At 47.3% G+C, this 19563-nt stretch overlaps 2 protein-coding genes across 3 annotated transcripts in view; one reads left to right on the top strand and one right to left on the bottom strand.

Annotated features, from left to right (window-relative positions):
- The window catches only part of P2RY6 (pyrimidinergic receptor P2Y6), a 199068-nt gene that overhangs the window by 173270 nt on the left and 6235 nt on the right, over positions 1–19563 (top strand). The gene's annotated exons all lie outside the window — the stretch shown is intronic.
- Positions 14199–15441, bottom strand: LOC131199535 (uncharacterized protein DDB_G0271670-like; the record flags this gene model as incomplete). The annotated part of the gene is given in 5 exon segments (XM_058185395.1): positions 14199–14279; positions 14282–14490; positions 14748–14821; positions 15180–15243; positions 15291–15441. Coding segments are annotated over 5 exon segments (579 nt in total), but the record flags the coding sequence as incomplete, so codon positions are not given.

The following is a 19563-nucleotide window of genomic DNA, read 5'->3' as shown; positions in this document are numbered from 1 at the left end:
ATGAAAAGAAGGATTATGGGGGACATGATAGCATCTTCCAATATCTCAGGGGCTGCCCCAAAGAAGAGGGAGTCAAACTATTCTCCAAAGCACCTGAGGGTAGAACAAGAAGCAATGGGTGGAAACTAATCAAGGAGAGAAGCAACTTAGAACTAAGGAGAAATTTCCTGACAGTGAGAACAATCAATAAGTGGAGCGACTTGCCTGCAGAAGTTGTGAATGCTCCAAAACTGGAAGTTTTTAAGAAAATGTTGGATCACCATCTGTCTGAGATGGTGTAGGGTTTCCTGCCTGGGCAGGGGGTTGGACTAGAAGGCCTCCAAGGTCCCTTCCAACTCTGTTGTTATATTATATATTATATTAAATTAAATACTTTTTATTAAATGGTGGTTTAATAAAATGTGCTAATCAGAAAAGACACAACCAGATTCCATACGATGCATTAAGCCAGTGTTCCTGAACCTTGGTGACTTTAAAGTGTGTGGATTTCAAATCCCAGCCACCTTGTCCGGATTTCAATTTCCATAATTGTCTAGCCCAGGGGTCTCCAACCTTGGCAACTTTAAGACTTGTGGACTTCAACTCCCAGAATTCCTTAGCCAGTAGCCCAGGGGTCTCCAACCTTGGCAACTTTAAGACTTGTGGACTTCAACTTCCAGGAGTTGAAGTCCACAAGTCTTAAAGTTGCCAAGGTTGGAGACCCCTGGGCTAGCCAGCATGCTTGGACTTCAGCTCCCAGAATTCCATGTCCTGCATTTGTGGATTTCAACTCCCAGAATGCCCCAGCTGGCATGCATGGACTTAAATTCTCAGAATTCCCAGAATAAGTTTTTTAAAATGTGTTTTATTGTAATATATTGTATTATTTTATTTGCCTGTTCACCGCCCTGAGTCCTTCGGGAGAAGGGCGGTATACAAATTAAATTATTATTATTATTATTATTATTATTATTATTATTATTATTATTATTATTATTATTATTATTATTATTATTATTATTATTATTCCCTGGCCAGCCTGCGTAAACCTCAATTCCCAGTATCTACTTGCCAGCCGGCATTCATGGATTTCAACTCCCAGAATTCCCTGGCCAATAAGTGTGGACTTCAATTCCCAGAATTCCCTGGGTGGCATGGGTAATAAGGTGAGGGGGGAAAAAACAGGAACAGTACAAACAAAAAGGGCAAATCCCGCTGAATGCCAAGCCAGAAATGTCAAGCGATGCAAACAGAAATAAACTGTTCACATATTAATCAGGCCTGAACTAGCCACGACTGATGAGAAAAGGGATTTTTGAAGCGATGTCGGAATAAACTCGGCGAAAACGTCAACTTCATGTGCAGCTGCTAGACAGGCAGAGAAGTGACGGATCGGAGTTTCTCCATATTATTAGGAGCCACCAAGGTTGAGAAGGACTGGAATAGACAGGTGGGTGGATGGATGGATAGAGAGAAAAACAGACCGATGGATAGATAGGGAGGGAGGGAGGGAGAGAGGGAAGAATAGAATAGAATAGAATAGAATAGAATAGAATAGAATAGAATAGAATAGAATAGAATTAAGGATAGGATAGGATAGGGTGGGATAGGATAGGATGGGATGGAATAGGAGGCAGAAAGAAGAATGGAATAGAAGAGAACAGAACAGAATTAAGGATAGGATAGAATGGAATGGAATGGAATGGAATTGTATGGAACAGAACAGAACAGAACAGAAGAGAAGGGATCTTGGAGGTCTTCTAGTCCAACTCCCTGCTTAGGCAGAAGAGAGAGAGTGACAGAGAGAGAGAGGGATGGATGGATAAGAGATTGGACAGTTGCCTGTTTGAAATGGTAGATAGGGCCTCCTGCTTGACCAGGGGGTTGGACTAGAAGATCTCCAGGGTTCCTTCCAAATCTGTTATTCTGTTTCAGTTTCCTCCCTCTCTGAACAACTCAGCTCAGAGTTGAAAAGGGACCAGCAGTCCAGGATGCCCCTCAACCCCCCCCACACACAAATGCATTTCTCTCTCTAATTGCCCTTTTTGATGCTTTCTTCCTTCCTTCCTTCCTTCCTTCCTTCCTTCCTTCCTTCCTTCCTTCCTTCCTCTTCCCCCCATTCTCCTTCCTTCCTTCCATCTTCCATCCTTCCTTCCTTCTTCCTCCGCCCATTCTCCTTCCTTCCTTCCTTCCTCTTCCCCATTCTCCTTCCTTCCTTCCATCTTCCATCCTTCCTTCCTTCTTCCTCCCCATTCTCCTTCTTCCTTCCTTCCTTCTTCCCCATTCTCCTTCCTTCCTTCCTTCCATCCTTCCTTCCTTCTTCCTCCCCATTCTCCTTCCTTCCTCCTTCCTTCCTTCCTTCCCCCATTCTCCTTCCTTCCTTCTTCCCCATTCTCCTTCCTTCCTCCTTCCTTCCTTCCTTCCTTCCTCTTCCCCATTCTCCTTCCTTCCTTCCATCTTCCATCCTTCCTTCCTTCTTCCTCCCCATTCTCCTTCCTTCCTTCCTTCTTCCCCATTCTCCTTCCTTCCTCCTTCCTTCCTTCCATCTTCCTTCCTTCCTTCTTCTTCCCCATTCTCCTTCCTTCCATCTTCCTTCCTTCCTTCTTCTTCCCCATTCTCCTTCCTTCCTTCCTGCCTTCCTGCCTTCCTTCCTTCCTTCCTTCCTTCCTTCCTTCCTTCCTTCCTTCCATCTTCCATCCTTCCTTCCTTCTTCCTCCCCCCATTCTCCTTCCTTCCTTCCTCCCTCCCTCCCTCCCTCTCTCTCCTGTTTCTCTCTCAGTGGCATTGGAATCTATTCATTTTCTCTTTCCAAAAAGTTTGATTTTTTTAAAAAAATAAAATTATTTATTTGAACTTATCCGCTCCAAGCGTTTTGCGTTTGACCGAGCTGCCTCTTGGCTGCCTTCGTGATGTTGACGTCAGGACCACTCTCTGGAAAAGCCAACGAGAGAATCCAATAATTAATTTTGAAAGCATCGATGTGCAGCGGGCAACATTAGGACAATAGAGCCTGTCCCTGGGGGTCCGATTTTGTAGTGACATTCTTGGCACATCCTGGACTCCTGCTTGCAAAAGGAATTAAACTCCACGGTTCTTTAGCAGCTTAGAAACGTCTCACGTATCATCTTTTGTAGCTGAAACTCCCTTCTGCATTTCTAAGAAGGTTTTGTGTAGTAGGAAGCAATAGATAAGATCCTGGACTACAGGGCTGTAAATCGCCTTATTTGGTGAATTCAAAGATTTATTTGAAGGTCAAAGGAATCAAGATTTGCCCATTAGGTCGGTGCGGTTGTTGCAACACACTTTCCTGCTCTTCGGGCGCATCTAGAAACTTCAAGTTGTGTTGAACCAAGACTGTTAAAAATGCTCTTCTTTTCTTTTTTTTCTTAAAAAGTTTCTTACTCGCCTCTTAATATTTACTGTCTGGGTGGACGTGCAAGGTTGCTAGCCGGGTGTCGTGTCCCACTCCTCCGCTGACGGCCGGGTCAGGGAAATCCGAATCAGGTGTGCCTCTGCAGCTCTGCCCAAAGTCCTAGCAAAGTCCTCAGAGCAGGCAGGAGACCAGAAAGTGACTTCAGCAAGATATGTTCAGACTTTGCCTGACTCAGAGAATGCCAGAAAGCAGATCCTTTATATAGGCCATGGGGTGTGGCTCCATGACTCAGCACTTATCCAGGCCTGCCCCTCCCTTCCTTCTGTTGCCTCCGCCTATCCAGCCTTCTGATGCGAGGGTCACTCCAATCAGCAGCTGTTGGAAATAAACTTTCCTCAGGCTCACATGCTGTGGAGGAGGGGGAGGGGTCTAGCTGCTCCGTTTGCCTGGGCATGGAGCCAGGGCTGGGGCCGGGGGATGCTCCCTCCTCTGCAGCCTGCTTGGGCATGGAGCCAGGGCTGGGACCGGGAGGTGCCCCCTCCTCTGCAGCTTGTCTGGGCATGGAGCCAGGACTGGGGCCGGGAGGCATACATTCCTCCATGTTCGGGAGCAGATAAACAGACGCCGGCTGCGGTGAGAGCGGACAAGACACAACACTGGGACAGAAATGATAAATGCATCAACCTGCCTTTAGCCAAGCCCTGGTTTGTTGTTGTTTTTTTTCCCCTCCTCCTTTTTTTTGCAACACGATTCCACGTTGAGAAAGCACACCGCTTTTTACAACAGGGTGGGAAATGTGTTCCCAGAGGTAGGAAGTTGGAACGTGGCAGCAATTTTCAATTCAGAATAGAGCTGTGAGGGACCTTGGAGGTCTCCGAGTCTAACCCGCTGCTCAGGCAGGAGACCCTCGACCATTTCAGACAAATGGCTGTCCAATCTCTTCTTAAAAGCCTCCAGCGATGGAGCACCCGCAATTTCTGGTGGCAAGCTGTTCCGCTGATTAATTGTTCTCACTGTTAGGAAGTTTCTCTTTAATTCCAGGTGGCTTCTCTCCTTGATTAGTTTCCATCCGTTGTTTCTTGTCCTGCTTTCGGGTGCTTTGGAGAATAGGTGGACCCCCCCTCTTCTTTGGGGCAGCCCCTCAAATATTGGAAGACTGCTATTGTTCTGACCCAGCTCCCCAAACACGACAAAGTCTCTCAAAAGATTCTTTTATTGGGAGTGCCGGCAGCCCCGGTAAAAAAGTTTATCTTGGAAGCGAACAAGTCCGGCCGGAAAATGAATAATAGCCTGCCACACCTATTCATCTCCGGCCCCCTGCCTTTTATCCCCAGAGCTAGGCTGGGGCTTCGTTAGCAGCGGTGGCTCTTCCGTCCCAAGGACCGGCTCATAGATTTCCACTGTTCTCCTCTCCTCTGCCTTCTGCGCCTCAGGCACAGGACCCAGCTGTTCCTCCTCTTCCTCATCAGCCACCTCCAGACCTGGGGGCTGTTGACTCTCCATCTGAGGACTGACGGACAGCCCAGGCTCCGCCTCTGTCTCTCTCTCTCTGACAGATCCATTCCCTCTTTTCCCTCGGACTCTCAGGTTGCCTTGATGCTGACCCCGACTCCCACACACACACAAACCCTCCTCCTCCTCCTCCTCCTCCTCCTCCTCCTCCTCCTCCTCCTCCTCCTCCTCCTCCTCCTCTGAGTTGGCTGCTGGAGGGGTTGGCTGTCTGTCCAAGAGGCCACAACAGCTATCATGTCACCCCTAGTCTTCCTTTTCATTAAACAAGACATACCCAATAGGGGCCGTGGTAGCTCAGGCTGTAAAGAAGCCTGTTATTAAAACATAGCAGCCTGCAATTACTGCAGGTTCAAGCCCGGCCCGAGGTTGCCTCAGCCTTCCATCCTTTATAAGGTAGGTAAAATGAGGACCCAGATTGTTGGGGGGGCAATAAGTTGACTTTGTAAATATACAAATAGAATGAGACTATTGCCTTATACACTGTAAGCCGCCCTGAGTCTTCGGAGAAGGGCGGGATATAAATGTAAATTAAAAAACAAAAAATTCCAGCAACCGTTCTTTATATGTTTTAGCCTCCTGTCCCCTAGACCGAGGCTCCTGTCTTAAATCTGAGTTGCGTTTGCTTCCTTTCATTCTTTCTTTTTTCTTTCTGTTTTCTTGAGGTGGATTTTGCTCTTGATGTAAGGAATTTAGGAGGGAACAGCAAATCTTTTAATCCCCCTGGCTACAAGAATTTGGTTCCAAAACATTCTTTTGCTTTGATTTAAGCAGCTGCGAATTGCAGTGGGATCTTATCCCATCTCACTTTCTCTGCTTCGAGGCTGACTTTGCAAAACCGATGAATTCCGGTAGTCCTTGGCTTACAACGGTTCATTTAGTGACGGTTCAAAGCGGTGGTGAAATTCAAGTTTTTTTTTACTACTGGTTCTGTGGGCGTGGCTTGGTGGGTGTGGCAGGGGAAGGGTATTGCAAAATCCCCATTCCCACCCCACTCTGGGACCAGCCAGAGGTGATATTTGCCGGTTCTCCGAACTACTCAGACTTTCTGCTTCTGGTTCTCCAGAACCTGTCAGAACCTGCTGGATTTTTCAACACGTATGACCGTTGTAGCATCTCCATGGTCACTTGGCCTAAAATCAGACATTTAGCAACTGACTCATATTTATGACGGTCGCAGCGTCCCGGGGTTACGCGATCCCCTTTTGCGACCTTCTGACCAGCAAAAATCAATGGAGGAGCCAGATCCACTTAACAACCGTGTCACTAACTTAATGACTGCAGTGGTTCACTTAACCACTGTGGCATGAAAGATCATAAAATGGGGCAAAATTCACTTAACAAACATTTCACTCAGCAACGGAAATTTTGGGCTCCCTTGGGGTCGTAAACTGAGGACTACCTGTAATTCACTTAACAGCTGCAGTGACTCACTTACCAACCGTGGAAAAATCAGTCATAAAATCGACTCACTGAACAACCCCCCTGCTTAGCGACGGAAATCCTGATGCCAATTGTGGTCCTAAATCAGGGATTATCTGTATTGTCTTGTGACATGGGTTTCAAAATCTTTTACTACCGGTTCTGTGGGTGTGGCTTGGTGGGCGTGGCATGGCATGACTTGGTGAGCATGGCTTGATGGGCGTGGCATGGCATGGCTTGGGCGTGGCATGGCATGGCTTCGTAGGTGTGGCTTCGTGGGCATGGCATGGTGGGTGTGGCATGGTGGGCGTGGCATGGCTTGGGCGTGGCATGGTGGACGTGGCATGGCATGGCTTGGTGGGCGTGGCATGGCATGGCTTGGTGGGTGTAGCTTGGTGGGCGTGGCATGGCATGGGTTGGGCATGGCTTGGTGGGCGTGGCATGGCATGGCTTGGTGGGCGTGGCATGGCATGGCATGCCATGGCTTGGTGGGTGTGGCTTGGTGGGCGTGGGATGGCATGGCTTGGGCGTGGCATGGTGGACGTGGCATGGCATGGCATGGCATGGCTTGGTGGGCGTGGCATGGCATGCCATGGCTTGGTGGGCATGGCAGGGGAAGGATACTATAAAATCTCCATTCCCTCCCCAATCAGCTGGGACTCGGGAGGCAGAGAATAGATGGGGGCAGGGCCAGTCAGAATTTTTACTACCAGTTCTGTGGGTGTGGCTTGGTGGGCGTGGTTTGGTGGGCGTGGCAGAGGAAGGATACTGCAAAATCCCCATTTCCTCCCAATCAGCTGGGACTCGGGAGGCAGAGAATAGATGGGATCAGAATTTTTACTACTGGTTCTCCCAACTACTCAGAATTTCCGCTACCGGTTCTCCAGAACTGGTCAGAACCTACTGAATAGCACCTCTGGTGCTAACATGTTTAGCCCTAACCTGGGTTTATTGGCTGGCTGGGGAATTCTGCGAGTTGAAGTCCACACGTCTTAAAATTGCCAATATTGGGTATATATGACTGGGTTAGAGGACTCAAATGCAGCCTGAGCACATTTCGTGGCAGAACCCAAACGTTTGGCTTTACATGTGAGACGGATCTTGGAGCCCAAGTGGACAATCATTTTAATATGAGCCAGCCGTGTGCAGCAGCTGCTAAAAAAGCCAACACAGTTCTGGGCTGCATAAACAGAGGGATAGAATCAAGATCACGTGAAGTGTTAATACCACTTTATAATGCCTTGGTAAGGCCACACTTGGAATATTGCATCCAGTTTTGGTCGCCACGATGTAAAAGAGATGTTGAGACTCTAGAAAGAGTGCAGAGAAGAGCAACAAAGATGATTAGGGGACTAGAGGCTAAAACATATGAAGAACGGTTGCAGGAACTGGGTATGTCTAGTTTAATAAAAAGAAGGACTAGGGGAGACATGATAGCAGTGTTCCAATATCTCAGGGGCTGCCACAAAGAAGAGGGAGTCCAGCTATTCTCCAAAGCACCTGAGGGCAGAACAAGAAGCAATGGGTGGAAACTCATCAAGGAGAGAAGCAACCTGGAATTTAGGAGAAACTTCCTAATAGTGAGGACAATTATACACTGTAAGCCGCCCTGAGTCTTCAGAAAAGGGCGGGATATAAATGTAAACAAAAAAAAAAATTAACTGGTGGAACAACTTGCTTCCAGAAGTTGTAAATGCTCCAACAATGGAAGTTTTTAAGAAGAGACTGGACAGCCATTTGTCTGAAATGAGTATAGGGTTTCCTGCCTGAGCAGGGGGTTGGGCTAGAAGACCTCCAAGGTCCCTTCCAACTCTGTTATTCTATTCTATACATGGCTAATTTTGTCCTCATCCCCATTTTTTTTAGCATCTGACACATGGAAACATCTGGTTTTGCCCATGCCGGGATGAAAAACAAGTGTGAACTTTATACAAGCTTCCTTCCAGCCTCCCCTAACTGGTTTCACTGGCCAGATGCCCTCAGCCACTAAGATAAGGTCGGACTGGCGTAGTTTTATTATGAAGAAAAAGGATAGGAAGGAGTTTAAAGCTGGAAAAAAAACCCTAAACAGCTGGTCCCAACAAAAGAAATATGGGGAGGAACCCAATGTCTGTGCTAGCCACGTCCACAGCGAATAAACTAGCTTAATCAGGGTTAATTCTAACCAGATGTTTCATTTCTTTAGCTCCCACTAAGCCCAAATCTTTAAAAAGGTAGTCCTCAACTTATGACCATATCAAGCCTGGCAGTTAAAAACACTGGAGGTTTTTAAGAAGAGATTGGACAAGCATTTGTCTGCAATGGTCTAGGTTTTCCTTTCCTGCCTGTGCAGGGGGTTGGACTAGAAGACCTCCAAGGTCCCTTCCAACTCGGTAATTCTATTCTAACCAACTATTGATAAGAATCATAAGTTAAGATGGTTGTAAAGGGACCCATCACGTGATCGAGCCCAATGTTATAACCTTTTCATCGCGGTGGTCATTAAGTGAACCCCATGGTCGTTAAGAGAATGCATGGTTTACTACAGGCAGTTTTTGCCAGAAAACAGAATATTTTATTTATAGATAGATAGATAGATAGATAGATAGATAGATAGATAGATAGATAGATAGATAGATAGATAGATAGATAATTTCTGCAAAAAAATCATGAGATCTTGGACACGTTGTATCTTCAGAATCCAGTCGTAAGTACCTTGTGCGGGATCCGTTGTAACTTTGAACAGTCACTAAGCAGCCAGTTGTAAATCGAGGACTACCTGAATTTCATTTATTTTTTTAATCCACGGATGGGAAGTATACTGAGGACAGGAAGTTTAGAGAAGTTTTCTTCGGTTATCGTGTTCGTGGAACTCGCAAAGGCCTTTGGGGAGAAAAGTCTTTATGTGGTGCGACGCAACTTGTTGTGTTTCTCTTTCAGATCTAGGAATAGGAAGATGTGGGATTGTGGGAAAGTCGGTTTGGGCAAAGCAATCCAGAATCTCCCTTTTGGTCTGGGAGGGTATAAAACAAGAACGAAGTCATTTATATCCGAGTTTCTCAAACTTGGCCACTTTGAGATGGTACATTTCATCTCCCGAACTAGCTTCTTGTAAAACCAGACATTAAGGATATATTTCCAGAGGTTCTGTGCAAGGGTGTGCATGTACAACGTACAAAAAAGTGAGGCTTCGATCGCAATGCATTTTGTAAGATGTTTACACAGCCACCTTCCGCTCGCAGGTGCAGGATCTGTAACTTCTCAGCAGCCCGGATTCTCAGCTGAGCTTTCCAATAAAGCGTTTAAATCTTCCTAATCCATAAACAGCAGGGAATCTATCAGGAGATCACAGCCAAAGACAGCAAAGATTGCTGACACAATGGTAGCTATTTGAGTGTAAACTCGGGAGTTTCTGATAGATTGCGATTAAGATTTGCATGCATTTGCATACTTGCCAGGTGCAAAACTCTTGCCTTCTGCTCAAGGAGCATTTTTAATCAGAATTCGATTCATGCTGACATAATCTGGGCATAGATGGCTGGGTCACATCTACCGCAGTGCAAAGCAATTTTCGTTTGAGAGGGAGGGAGGGAGAGGAGGAAAGAAAGGAAAAAGGGAGGGAGGGAGGGAAAGAGGAGGGAAGGAAGGAAGGAGGAAGAGAGGGAGACAGGAGAGGAAGGAAGGGAGGAGAGGAGGAAAGAAAGGAAAAAGGGAGGGAGGGAGGGAAAGAGGAGGGAAGGAAGGAAGGAGGAAGAGAGGGAGACAGGAGAGGAAGGAAGGGAGGAGAGGGAGGGAAGGGAGGGAGGAAAGGAAGGAGGAAGTGAGGAAGGGAGGAGAATGAGGGAAGGGAGGGAGGAAAGGAAGGAAGGAGGAAGGGAAGGGAGGGAGGGAGGAAGAGAGAGGGGGGAAAAGAAGAAAGGAGGAAGTGAAGAAGAAAGGGTGGGAGGGAGGGAGGGAGAGAGAGAGGAGGGAGGGAGGGAGAGAAAGGAAGGAAGGAAGGAAGGCAGGCAGGCAGGCACAATCATAGATATTTGAGTGCAAACTCTGAAGGGCTGATAGATTGAGTTTAAAAATTGCATGCATTTGCATAATCATAGATATCTAAATGTAAATGCTGGAGGACTGATAAAGTGTGATTGAAAATTGCATGCATCTGCACAATCATAGATTTTATATATATATATATATATATATATATATATATATATATATATATATATATATATATATATATATATATATATATATATATATATATATCTTCTGCACCCAGTTTTTTCCTCCACAGTTGTCAGAGCCTCCAATCTGTTTACCCAGCCCGACAATTGATCTGTTTACGCAGACCCACAACTGACCCCATTGATTTATTTACACAGTACCAGCCCTTGATCTTAACCTCTTTACATCTGTTGTGCAAATAGCGGATAACAGAATAACAAGAGTTGGAAGGGACCTTGGAGGTCTTCTAGTCCAGCTCAGACAAATCATTTCTATCATTTTAGACAAATGTTTGTCCAGCCTCTTCTTAAAAGCTTCCAGTGTTGGAGCAGCACCCACAACTTCTGGTGGCAAGCTGTTCCACTGGTTGATTGTCCTCACTGTCAGGAAATTTCGCCTTAGTTCTAGGTTGGATCTTTCCTTGATCAGTTTCCATTCCATTGTTTCTTGTCTGGCTTTGTAGGTTGTAGGGTTGTAGATTTGTAGGTTGTAGGTTATAGGTTTTTAGTTTATAGGTTGTAAGTTGTAGGTTGTTGTAATGTTTGTAGGTTGTAGGGCTGTAGATTTGTAGGTTGTAATGTTTGTAGGTTGTAGGGTTGTAGGTTGTAGGGTTGTTGGTTGTAGGTTTGTAGTTTATAGGGTAGTAGGTTATAGGGTTGTAAGTAGTAGGTTGTAGGATTGTAGGTTGTAACTTTGTAGGGTTGTAGGGTTGTATGTTTGTAGGTTTTTAGTTGTAGGGTTGTAGTTTGTAGGGTTGTAGTTTGTAGGGTTGTAGGGTTGCAGTTTGTAGGGTTGTTGGTTGTAGGTTTGTAGGTTTGTAGGTTTTTGGTTGTAGGGTTTTAGGTTGTAGAGTTGTAGTTTGTAGGGTTGTAGATTGTAGGGTTGTAGGTTGTAGGTTGTAGGGGTGTAGGTTGCAATGTTTGTAGTTTGTAGGGTTGTAGGTTGTAACTTTGTAGAGTTGTAGGTTGTAGGGTTGTATGTTTGTAGGTTTTTGGTTGTAGGGTTGTAGGTTGTAGGGTTGTAGTTTGTAGGGTTGTAGGTTGTAGGGTTGTAGTTTGTAGGGTTGTAGTTTGTAGGGTTGCAGTTTGTAGGGTTGTTGGTTATAGGTTTGTAGGTTTTTGGTTGTAGGGTTGTAGGTTGTAGGGTTGTAGTTTGTAGGGTTGTAGTTTGTAGGGTTGTAGGTAGTAGGTTGTAGGGATGTAGGTTGCAATGTTTGTCGTTTGTAGGGTTGTAGGTTGTAAGGTTATATGTTGTAGATTGGTAGGTTGTCCTCCTCATCTTTGGGACAGCCCCTGAGATATCGGAAGTCTGCTACCTTGTCACCGCTGGTCCTTCTTTTCCTTAAACTAGACACGCCCAGTTCCTGCAACCGTTCTTCCTACCTTTTAGCCTGCAGCCCCCTAGATAAAAGACCCCGGATGCAAACGTGTTGGAGATGACTACTTTCAGGCGGCAACGGAAACAGGTTGTTGCAAAACGTGTCAGGGGTTCAAAGCTTTTGCAGGAGAGCCAGCATCTCCGCTCCGATTAAATGCATCCCTGGGGGGGAAAAAAAACCCCAAAACGAACGGGAAAGATTTGCTCATCCGAGCTTTAAAATCTATCGATGTTGCTATGGAAAGTGGACTATGGATTTCCAGGCTGTTTTGTAGACGTTTGTTGTGACAATATATTTACTCCCAGCTTTTTTTCCATTGTGGATATCCCCAGGCGAGTCTGCCGGCTAAGTTTGACACCAAAAGCAAACAAACATGGGCTTATTTCCACAAAGAACTGGACAGGTCGGTAGTCCTTGACTGACAACTGTTCGTTTAGTGACCGACCGAAGTTGCAACAGCACTGAAAAAAAACAGAGACGTAGAACCGTTTTTCACACCGAACGACCGTTGCAGTAAATCACGGTCACGTGATTTATATTCATATCAGTGATGGGATTCAACCGGTTCGCACCACTTCAGCCGAACCGGTTGTTAAATTGCTGGCTGGCCCCACCCCTCCCTGCCCCTCCCCTTCCATAAGTGCCCACGCTCCCCGTTTTGGCTTCCAGGTAAGTGCAGGGAGGCCTACTATGTCCAAAATGGGGTGCTGGGGGGGTATGGCTAGGGTTCCTTCCTCCTCCTCCTCCTCCTCCTCCTCTTCTTCTTCTTCTTCGTCCTCCTTCTCCTTCTCCTTTCTCCTCCTCCTTCTCCTCCTTCCTCCTCCTCCTCCTTTTCCTTCCTTCCTTCCTTTCTTCCTTCCTTTCTCCTCCTCCTTCTTTTTCTCCTCCTTCCTCCTCCTCCCTCCTTCTTCTTTCTCCTCCTCCCTCCTTCTTCTTCCTCCTCCTCCTTCTCCTTTTCCTTCCTTCCTTCCTTCCTTCCTTTCTTCTCCCACTTCTCCTCCTCCTCCTCCTCCTCTTCTTCTCCTTCAAAGCACTAATGAGGTTACCTAGTTGGTCATGAAACATCTGCAAGAAGGCTACCAAGCTCAGAGACCCCCAAATACCCGTCCCCCCTGCAGTTTTTTTTTTTTAATTTGAATTTATATCCCGCCCTTCTCCAAAGACTCAGGGCGGCTTATACTGTGATAAGCAATAGTCTTCATCCATTTGTATATTTATATACAAAGTCAACTTATTGCCCCCAACAATCTGGGTCCTCATTTTACCTACCTTATAAAGGATGGAAGGCTGAGTCAACCTTGGGCCTGGTGGGACTAGAACCTGCAGTAATTGCAGGCAGCTGCTGTTAATAACAGACTGTCTTAGTCTGCTGAGCCACCAGAGGTTCTCAGTTCAACCCTGAGCGACAAATATTCAATTCCGTGTTGTTGGATTTTGATCCCTCGAGATGTTGTCAAAGGGGTGTCTGGCTGTGTATATTTGTTTGTTAAACCATTTTCGAGATTGTTGGGGCCGCCAAAATCTCTCTGCGGTTTGCTGAGAGCCGGGCATCGTTTGATGGACGTGGCCTGGCCTTCACCTTGGCCACGTGGCCAGTCCATCCCACGCAAGGGTGTCTGTGACACACAAGGCTGACCCACAAGGCCGCCCGGGCAACGCTGCAACCCAAAAGGGCCCGATCTTCAAATCCCATCGTCCCCAGCCTGCAGAGGAATTCAAATCTTTTGTCCTTGGAAGGTTTTCCTGGTTCCCGAGCAATTTTTGGAGCCGCGAAATCTCCCAGTTCTGCATTTCTGGGCACTCCGGCTTGGCACATTTTTACATTTTCCAGCTTTGCTTCTTGTTAAGGTGTCGTGTTTGTGGGTGGGTTGCGCTTGGCGCCCTGTGCGAACACAGCTTGTTCTGCTTGTTTGAAAGGAAGCCGACTGCCGGAAGCCGCAAAAATGGATTGAGGCAGGAATCGGACGAAGGAAGTTGGGTTGCACGTGGGAGAGGATGCGCAGGGCGTCCTCGACTTACAGCCACAACGGAGCCCCAAATTTTGGTTGTTAAGCGAGACGTGGTGTGGCTCAGGTTGTAAGAAGCTTGTTATTAAAACACAGCTGCTTGCAATTACTGCAAGTTCAAGTCTCACCAGGCCCAAGGTTGACTCAGCCTTCCATCCTTTATAAGGTAGGTAAAAGGAGGACCCAGATTGTTGGGGGCAATAAGTTGACTTTGTATATAATATACAAATGGATGAAGACTGTTGCTTGACACAGTGTAAGTCGCCCTGAGTCTTCGGAGAAGGCCGGGATATAAATGCAAATTTAAAAAAAGAGGAGGAGGAGGAGGAGAAGAAGAAGAAGAAGAAGAAGAAGAAGAAGAAGAAGAAGAAGAAGAAGAAGAAGAAGAAGAAGAAGAAGAAGAAGAAGAAGAAGGGAGGAGGAGGAGGAGGAGGAGGAGGAGGAGGAGGAGGAGAAAGGGAAGAAGGGGAAGAGAAGATGAAAAGGGAAGGAGGAGGAGGAGGAGGAGGAGGAGGAAGAGGAGGAGGAGGAGGAGGAGGAGGAGAAGGAGGAGGAGGAGGAGGAGGAGGAGGAGGAGGAGGAGGAGGAGGAGGAGGAGGAGGAGGAGGAGAAAGGGGAAAAGGACGGGGAAGGGAAGGAGAAGATGAAAAGGGGAAGGAGGAGGAGGAGGAGGAGGAGAAAGGGGAAGAGGAAAGGGAAGGAGAAGATGAAGAAGGGGAAGGAGGAGGAGGAGGAGGAGGAGGAAGAGGAGGAGGAGGAGGAGGAGGAGAAGGGGAAGAGGAGGAAGGGAAGGGAAAGGAAGGGGAAGGAAGAAGAAGGGAAGGAGGAGGAGGAGGAGGAGGAGAAAGGGAAGAAGAAGAAGGGAAGGGAAGATGAAGAAGGACGGAGGAGGAGGAGGAGGAGGAGGAGGAGGAGGAGGAGGAGGAGGAGGAGGAGGAAGAAGAAGGGGAGGAGGAGAAAGGGGAAGGAGGAAGATGAAGAAGAAGAGGAGGAGGAGGAGGAGGAGAGAGGAGGAGGAGAGAAGAAGAAGAGGAAGGGAAGGGAAGGGAAGGGAAGATGAAGAAGGGAAGGAGGAGGAGGAGGAGGAGGAGAAAGGGAAGGGAAGAGGAGGGAAGGGAAAGGAAGGAGAAGATGAAGAAGGGAAGGAGGAGGAGAGGAGGAGGAGGAGGAGGAGGAGGAGGAGAAGGGGAAGAGGACTGGGAAGGGAAGATGAAGAAGGGAAGGGAAGATGAAGAAGGGAAGGAGGAGGAGGAGGAGGAGAAAGGGGAAGAGGACGGGGAAGGGGAAAGGGAAGGAGAAGATGAAGAAGGGGACGGAGGAGGAGGAGGAGGAGGAGGAGGAGGAGGAGGAGGAGGAGGAGGAGGAGGAGGAGGAGGAGGAGAAAGGGAAGAGGAGGAAGGAAGGAAAGGAAGGAGAAGATGAAGAAGGGACGAGGAGGAGGAGGAGGAGGAGGAGGAGGAGGAGGAGGAGGAGGAGGAGGAGGAGGAGGAGGAGGAGGAGGAGGAGGAGGAGGAGAAAGGGGAAGAGGACGGGGAAGGGGAAGGGGAAAGGGAAGGAGAAGATGAAAAGGGGAAGGAGGTTGACTCAGCCTTCCACCCTTTATAAGGTAGGTAAAATGAGGACCCAGATTGTTGGGGGGGCAATAAGTTGACTTTGTAAAAATATACAAATAGGATGAGACTATTGCCTTACACAGTGTAAGCCGCCCTGAGTCTTCGGAGAAGGGCGGGGTATAAATGTAAACAAAAACAAAAAAAAGTGAGTTTTGCCCCATTTTAACGACCTTCCTTGCTACCGTCGTTAAGTGAACCCCGCCAGCGGTTAAGTCAGGAGCACGGCTGTTAAGTGAATCTGCCTTCCTCGTGGATTTTGCTTGTCAGAAGGTCACAAAAGAGGAGGATCACGTGACCGCAGAACATGGCGACCGTCATAAATGTGAGCCGGTTGCCAAGCGTGGGAATTTTGATCATGTGACCACGGGGATGCTGCAGCGGTCGTAACGGTGGAAAATGGTCGTAAGTCATTTTGCTTACCTGAAGTTCACAGAAACTGTGATTTCATCACCCCGGGACACACTGCAACCGTCATAAATGTGAGTCAACTGTCAAGCATCCAAATTTTGATCACAATGACCACGGGGCTGCTGCAAAGGTTGTACGTGTGAAAAATGGAACATACATCATTTTTTTCAGTGCTGTTGTAACATTAAACAGTCACTATTCTGGTCATTCGGTCCCTAGGAACTGTTGTAAGTCAAGGAGACGGTGAGTTCTAGTTCCGCCTTAGGCATGAAAGCCGGCTTGGTGACTTTGGGCCAGTCACCAGGAGCCTGGGAGTTCTAGTCCCGCCTTAGGTGTGAAACACAGTTGGGTGACTTTGGGCCAATCACCAGGAGACTGTGAGTTCTAGTCCCGCCTTAGGCATGGAAGCCGTCTGGGTGACTTTGGGCCAGTCACCAGGAGCCTGGGAGTTCTAGTCCCGCCTTAGGTGTGAAACACAGTTGGGTGACTTTGGGCCAATCACCAGGAGGCGGTGAGTTCTAGTCCCGCCTTAGGCATGAAAGCCGTCTGGGTGACTTTGGGCCAATCACCAGGAGGCGGTGAGTTCTAGTCCCGGCTTAGGCATGGAAGCCGTCTGGGTGACTTTGGGCCAATCACCAGGAGGCGGTGAGTTCTAGTCCCGCCTTAGGCATGGAAGCCGTCTGGGTGACTTTGGGCCAATCACCAGGAGGCGGTGAGTTCTAGTCCCACCTTGGGCGTGAAAGCCAATTGGGTGACTTTTGGCCAATCACCAGAGATGATGAGTTCTAGTTCCGCCTTAGGCATGGAAGCTGGCTGGGTGACTTTGGGTCAATCACCAGGAGACGGTGAGTTCTAGTCCCACCTTGGGCGTGAAAGCCAATTGGGTGACTTTTGGCCAATCACCAGAGATGGTGAGTTCTAGTTCTGCCTTAGGCATGGAAGCTGGCTGGGTGACTTTGGGTCAATCACCAGGAGACGGTGAGTTCTAGTCCCACCTTGGGCGTGAAAGCCAATTGGGTGACTTTTGGCCAATCACCAGAGATGGTGAGTTCTAGTTCCACCTTAGGCATGAAAGCTGGCTGGGTGACTTTGGCCAATCACCAGGTGACAGGGAATTCTAGTCCTACCTTAAGTACGAAAGCTGCCTGAATGACTTTGGGCCAATTACCGGGAGAAAATGAGTTCTAGTCTCGCTTTAGGCATGAAAGCTGGATGGGTGACTTTGGGCCAATCACCAGGAGACAGAGAATTCTAGTTCCGCCTTTAGTATGAAAGCTGCCTGAATGACTTTGGGCCAATCACCAGGAGATGGTGAGTTCTAGTCCCGCCTTGGGCATGAAAGCCGTCTGCGTCATAAAAGAGCCACAATTCCCAACTCCCGTTCTAGGGAATGTATAGGGAACTTTTGACAGTCCTTAAATCTCGTGATCTGTGTGTCTCTCTCTGCGGTTGTTCCTTCTCTGTGTTTGCTTGTCACCGTGGGCTTAAATTTCCATTTGACATGGTGCGGCTATGTTGAAACTTGCCTGTAATTTTTCACCCGGACTCTGAAGGGACTGATCTGATCTCTTTGTCAACAATGACCCCTCCCCGTTCCTTTGAGAATAATAGAATAAAAGAAAGTTTTCCTATTTGGCCTGGTCAAACAGTGAACTGCTCCCTGTCGCCTGGCAACAAATTGTTTGGATGCTAAACAGAAATTGGGTCCGTTTTACTTTGCATCTTTTTTCATTCTGGCCATCAAAGATATAGATTTCTATCTCACTTTCTACTTTCCCTCCCTTCTCTTTCTCCTTAGCTTCTACCTTCTTCCTTCCTCATTTATTTCTCTCCAGCCTTTCTTATTTTCCACTCTCCCTCAGATTTTAACTCCCTTTCTTTCTTTTTTCCTTCCTTCCTTCCTTCCCTCCCTCCCTCCCTCCCCTTTTCCTTCCACTTTCCTTATACTTTCCCTTTCCTTCCCCTTCCCTCCTTCTCTTTCTTCCTTCTTCATCTGTTTCCATCTTTGCTTCCTTCCTTGTTCCTATCTCTCCTTTCTTCCTCCTTCCCTTCTTCTATTTGCTTATTTCCTTCCTTCCTTCCTTCTTCCCTTCCTCCCTCCCTTTCTTCCTTCCCTTTCCCCCTCTTTTTTATCTTTTTCCTTCCTTCCTCCCTCCCCCCCTTTCTTCTTTCCTTCCCTTCCTTATCTCCCTTCCTCCCTCCCTTTCTTCCTTCCCTTTTTCCCTCCCTAATTTAACTTTTTCCTTCCTCCCTCACTCCTTTCCTCCCTTTCTTCCTTCCCTTCTTTATCTCCTCCCTCCCTTTCTCCCTTACCTTTTTCCCTCCCTAATTTATCTTTTTTCTTCCTTCCTTCCTTCCTCCTTCCCTCCCTCCCTCCCTCCTTTCCTTTCTTCCTTCCCTTCTTTATCTCCTTCCTTCTTTCCTCCCACTCTCCCTTTCTTCCTTCCTTCCCTTCCTTATCTCCTTTCCTCCCACCCTCCTTCCCTCCCTTTCTTTCTTCCCTTTTTCCCTCCCTAATTTATCTTTTTCTTCCTCCTCACTCCTTTCCTCCTTCTTCCTTCCTTCTTTATCTCCTCCTCCCTTTCTCCTTACCTTTTCCCTCCTTAATTTATCTTTTTCTTCCTTCCTTCCTTCCTTCCTCCTCCTCCCTCCTCCTCCTCCTCCTCCCTCCTCCTTTCCTTTCTTCCTTCCTTCTTTATCTCCTTCCTTCTTTCCTCCCACTCTCCCTTTCTTCCTTCCTTCCCTTCCTTATCTCCTTTCCTCCCACCCTCCTTCCCTCCCTTTCTTTCTTCCCTTTTTCCCTCCCTAATTTATCTTTTTTCTTCCTTCCTCCCTCCCTCCCTCCCTCCCTCTCTCTCCCCCCACTCTCCTGGGCTCTGCTTCAGCAGCCCAGAGCCCGGCTCCTGACTGGGGTGAGATTGCCATCTCGTGGCCCACAGAGATCATAGCAAGCCAGCATTTCTGATGCTCATAGATATAAAAAAGTTTACAGCTATGGCTGGCTGAGGAATTCTGGGAGTTGAAGTCCACAAGTTTTAAAGTCGCCAAGTCTGGAGACCCAGGCTCTAAAATGCTTGAGACGAGATCAGGTGGAAAGCCAAGAGAATTTAGCCACCTATATCTAAAGATGGCTAAATGGACTGCTTTCATTAAAGAGCCGGGGTGGGGAAAGACCACAATTACTTTTGTTTCTACTTGGAAACCTTTTCTGGACTTTGTGCTCGAGGTGGGAAAAAACCGAAACTTTTGATTTCAGGTTTTTACCAATTAGATAGGTTTGTTGTTACAGAAATAGCTAGATTATATGGAATAATTCGCCTCCAGAAGTGGTGAATTCTCCAAAACTGGGAGTTTTTAAGAAGAGATTTGTCTGAACTTGTATGGGGTCTCCTGCCTGAGCAGGAGGGTTGGGCTAGAAGACCTCCAATGTCCCAACTCTGTGATTCTATTCTATTCTATTCTATTCTATTCTATTCTATTCTATTCTATTCTATTCTTTATCATGTAAAAGTTAAAACTTGAAATTTGATGCTATGATCTTATTCTACTGCACCAAAGGGGGTCGGAAGTCCACATTTTTCTTTCTCGTTTTCCTTTTGCCCTACACCGGAGGTGGGTTTCAGCAGGTTCTGACCAGTTCTGGAGAACCGGTAGGGGAAATTTTGAGTAGTTCGGAGA

This window comes from Ahaetulla prasina, chromosome 5 (assembly GCF_028640845.1).
Source record: "Ahaetulla prasina isolate Xishuangbanna chromosome 5, ASM2864084v1, whole genome shotgun sequence".
NCBI lineage: Eukaryota > Metazoa > Chordata > Lepidosauria > Squamata > Colubridae > Ahaetulla > Ahaetulla prasina.
This window is presented reverse-complemented; position numbering and strand designations above follow the sequence as displayed.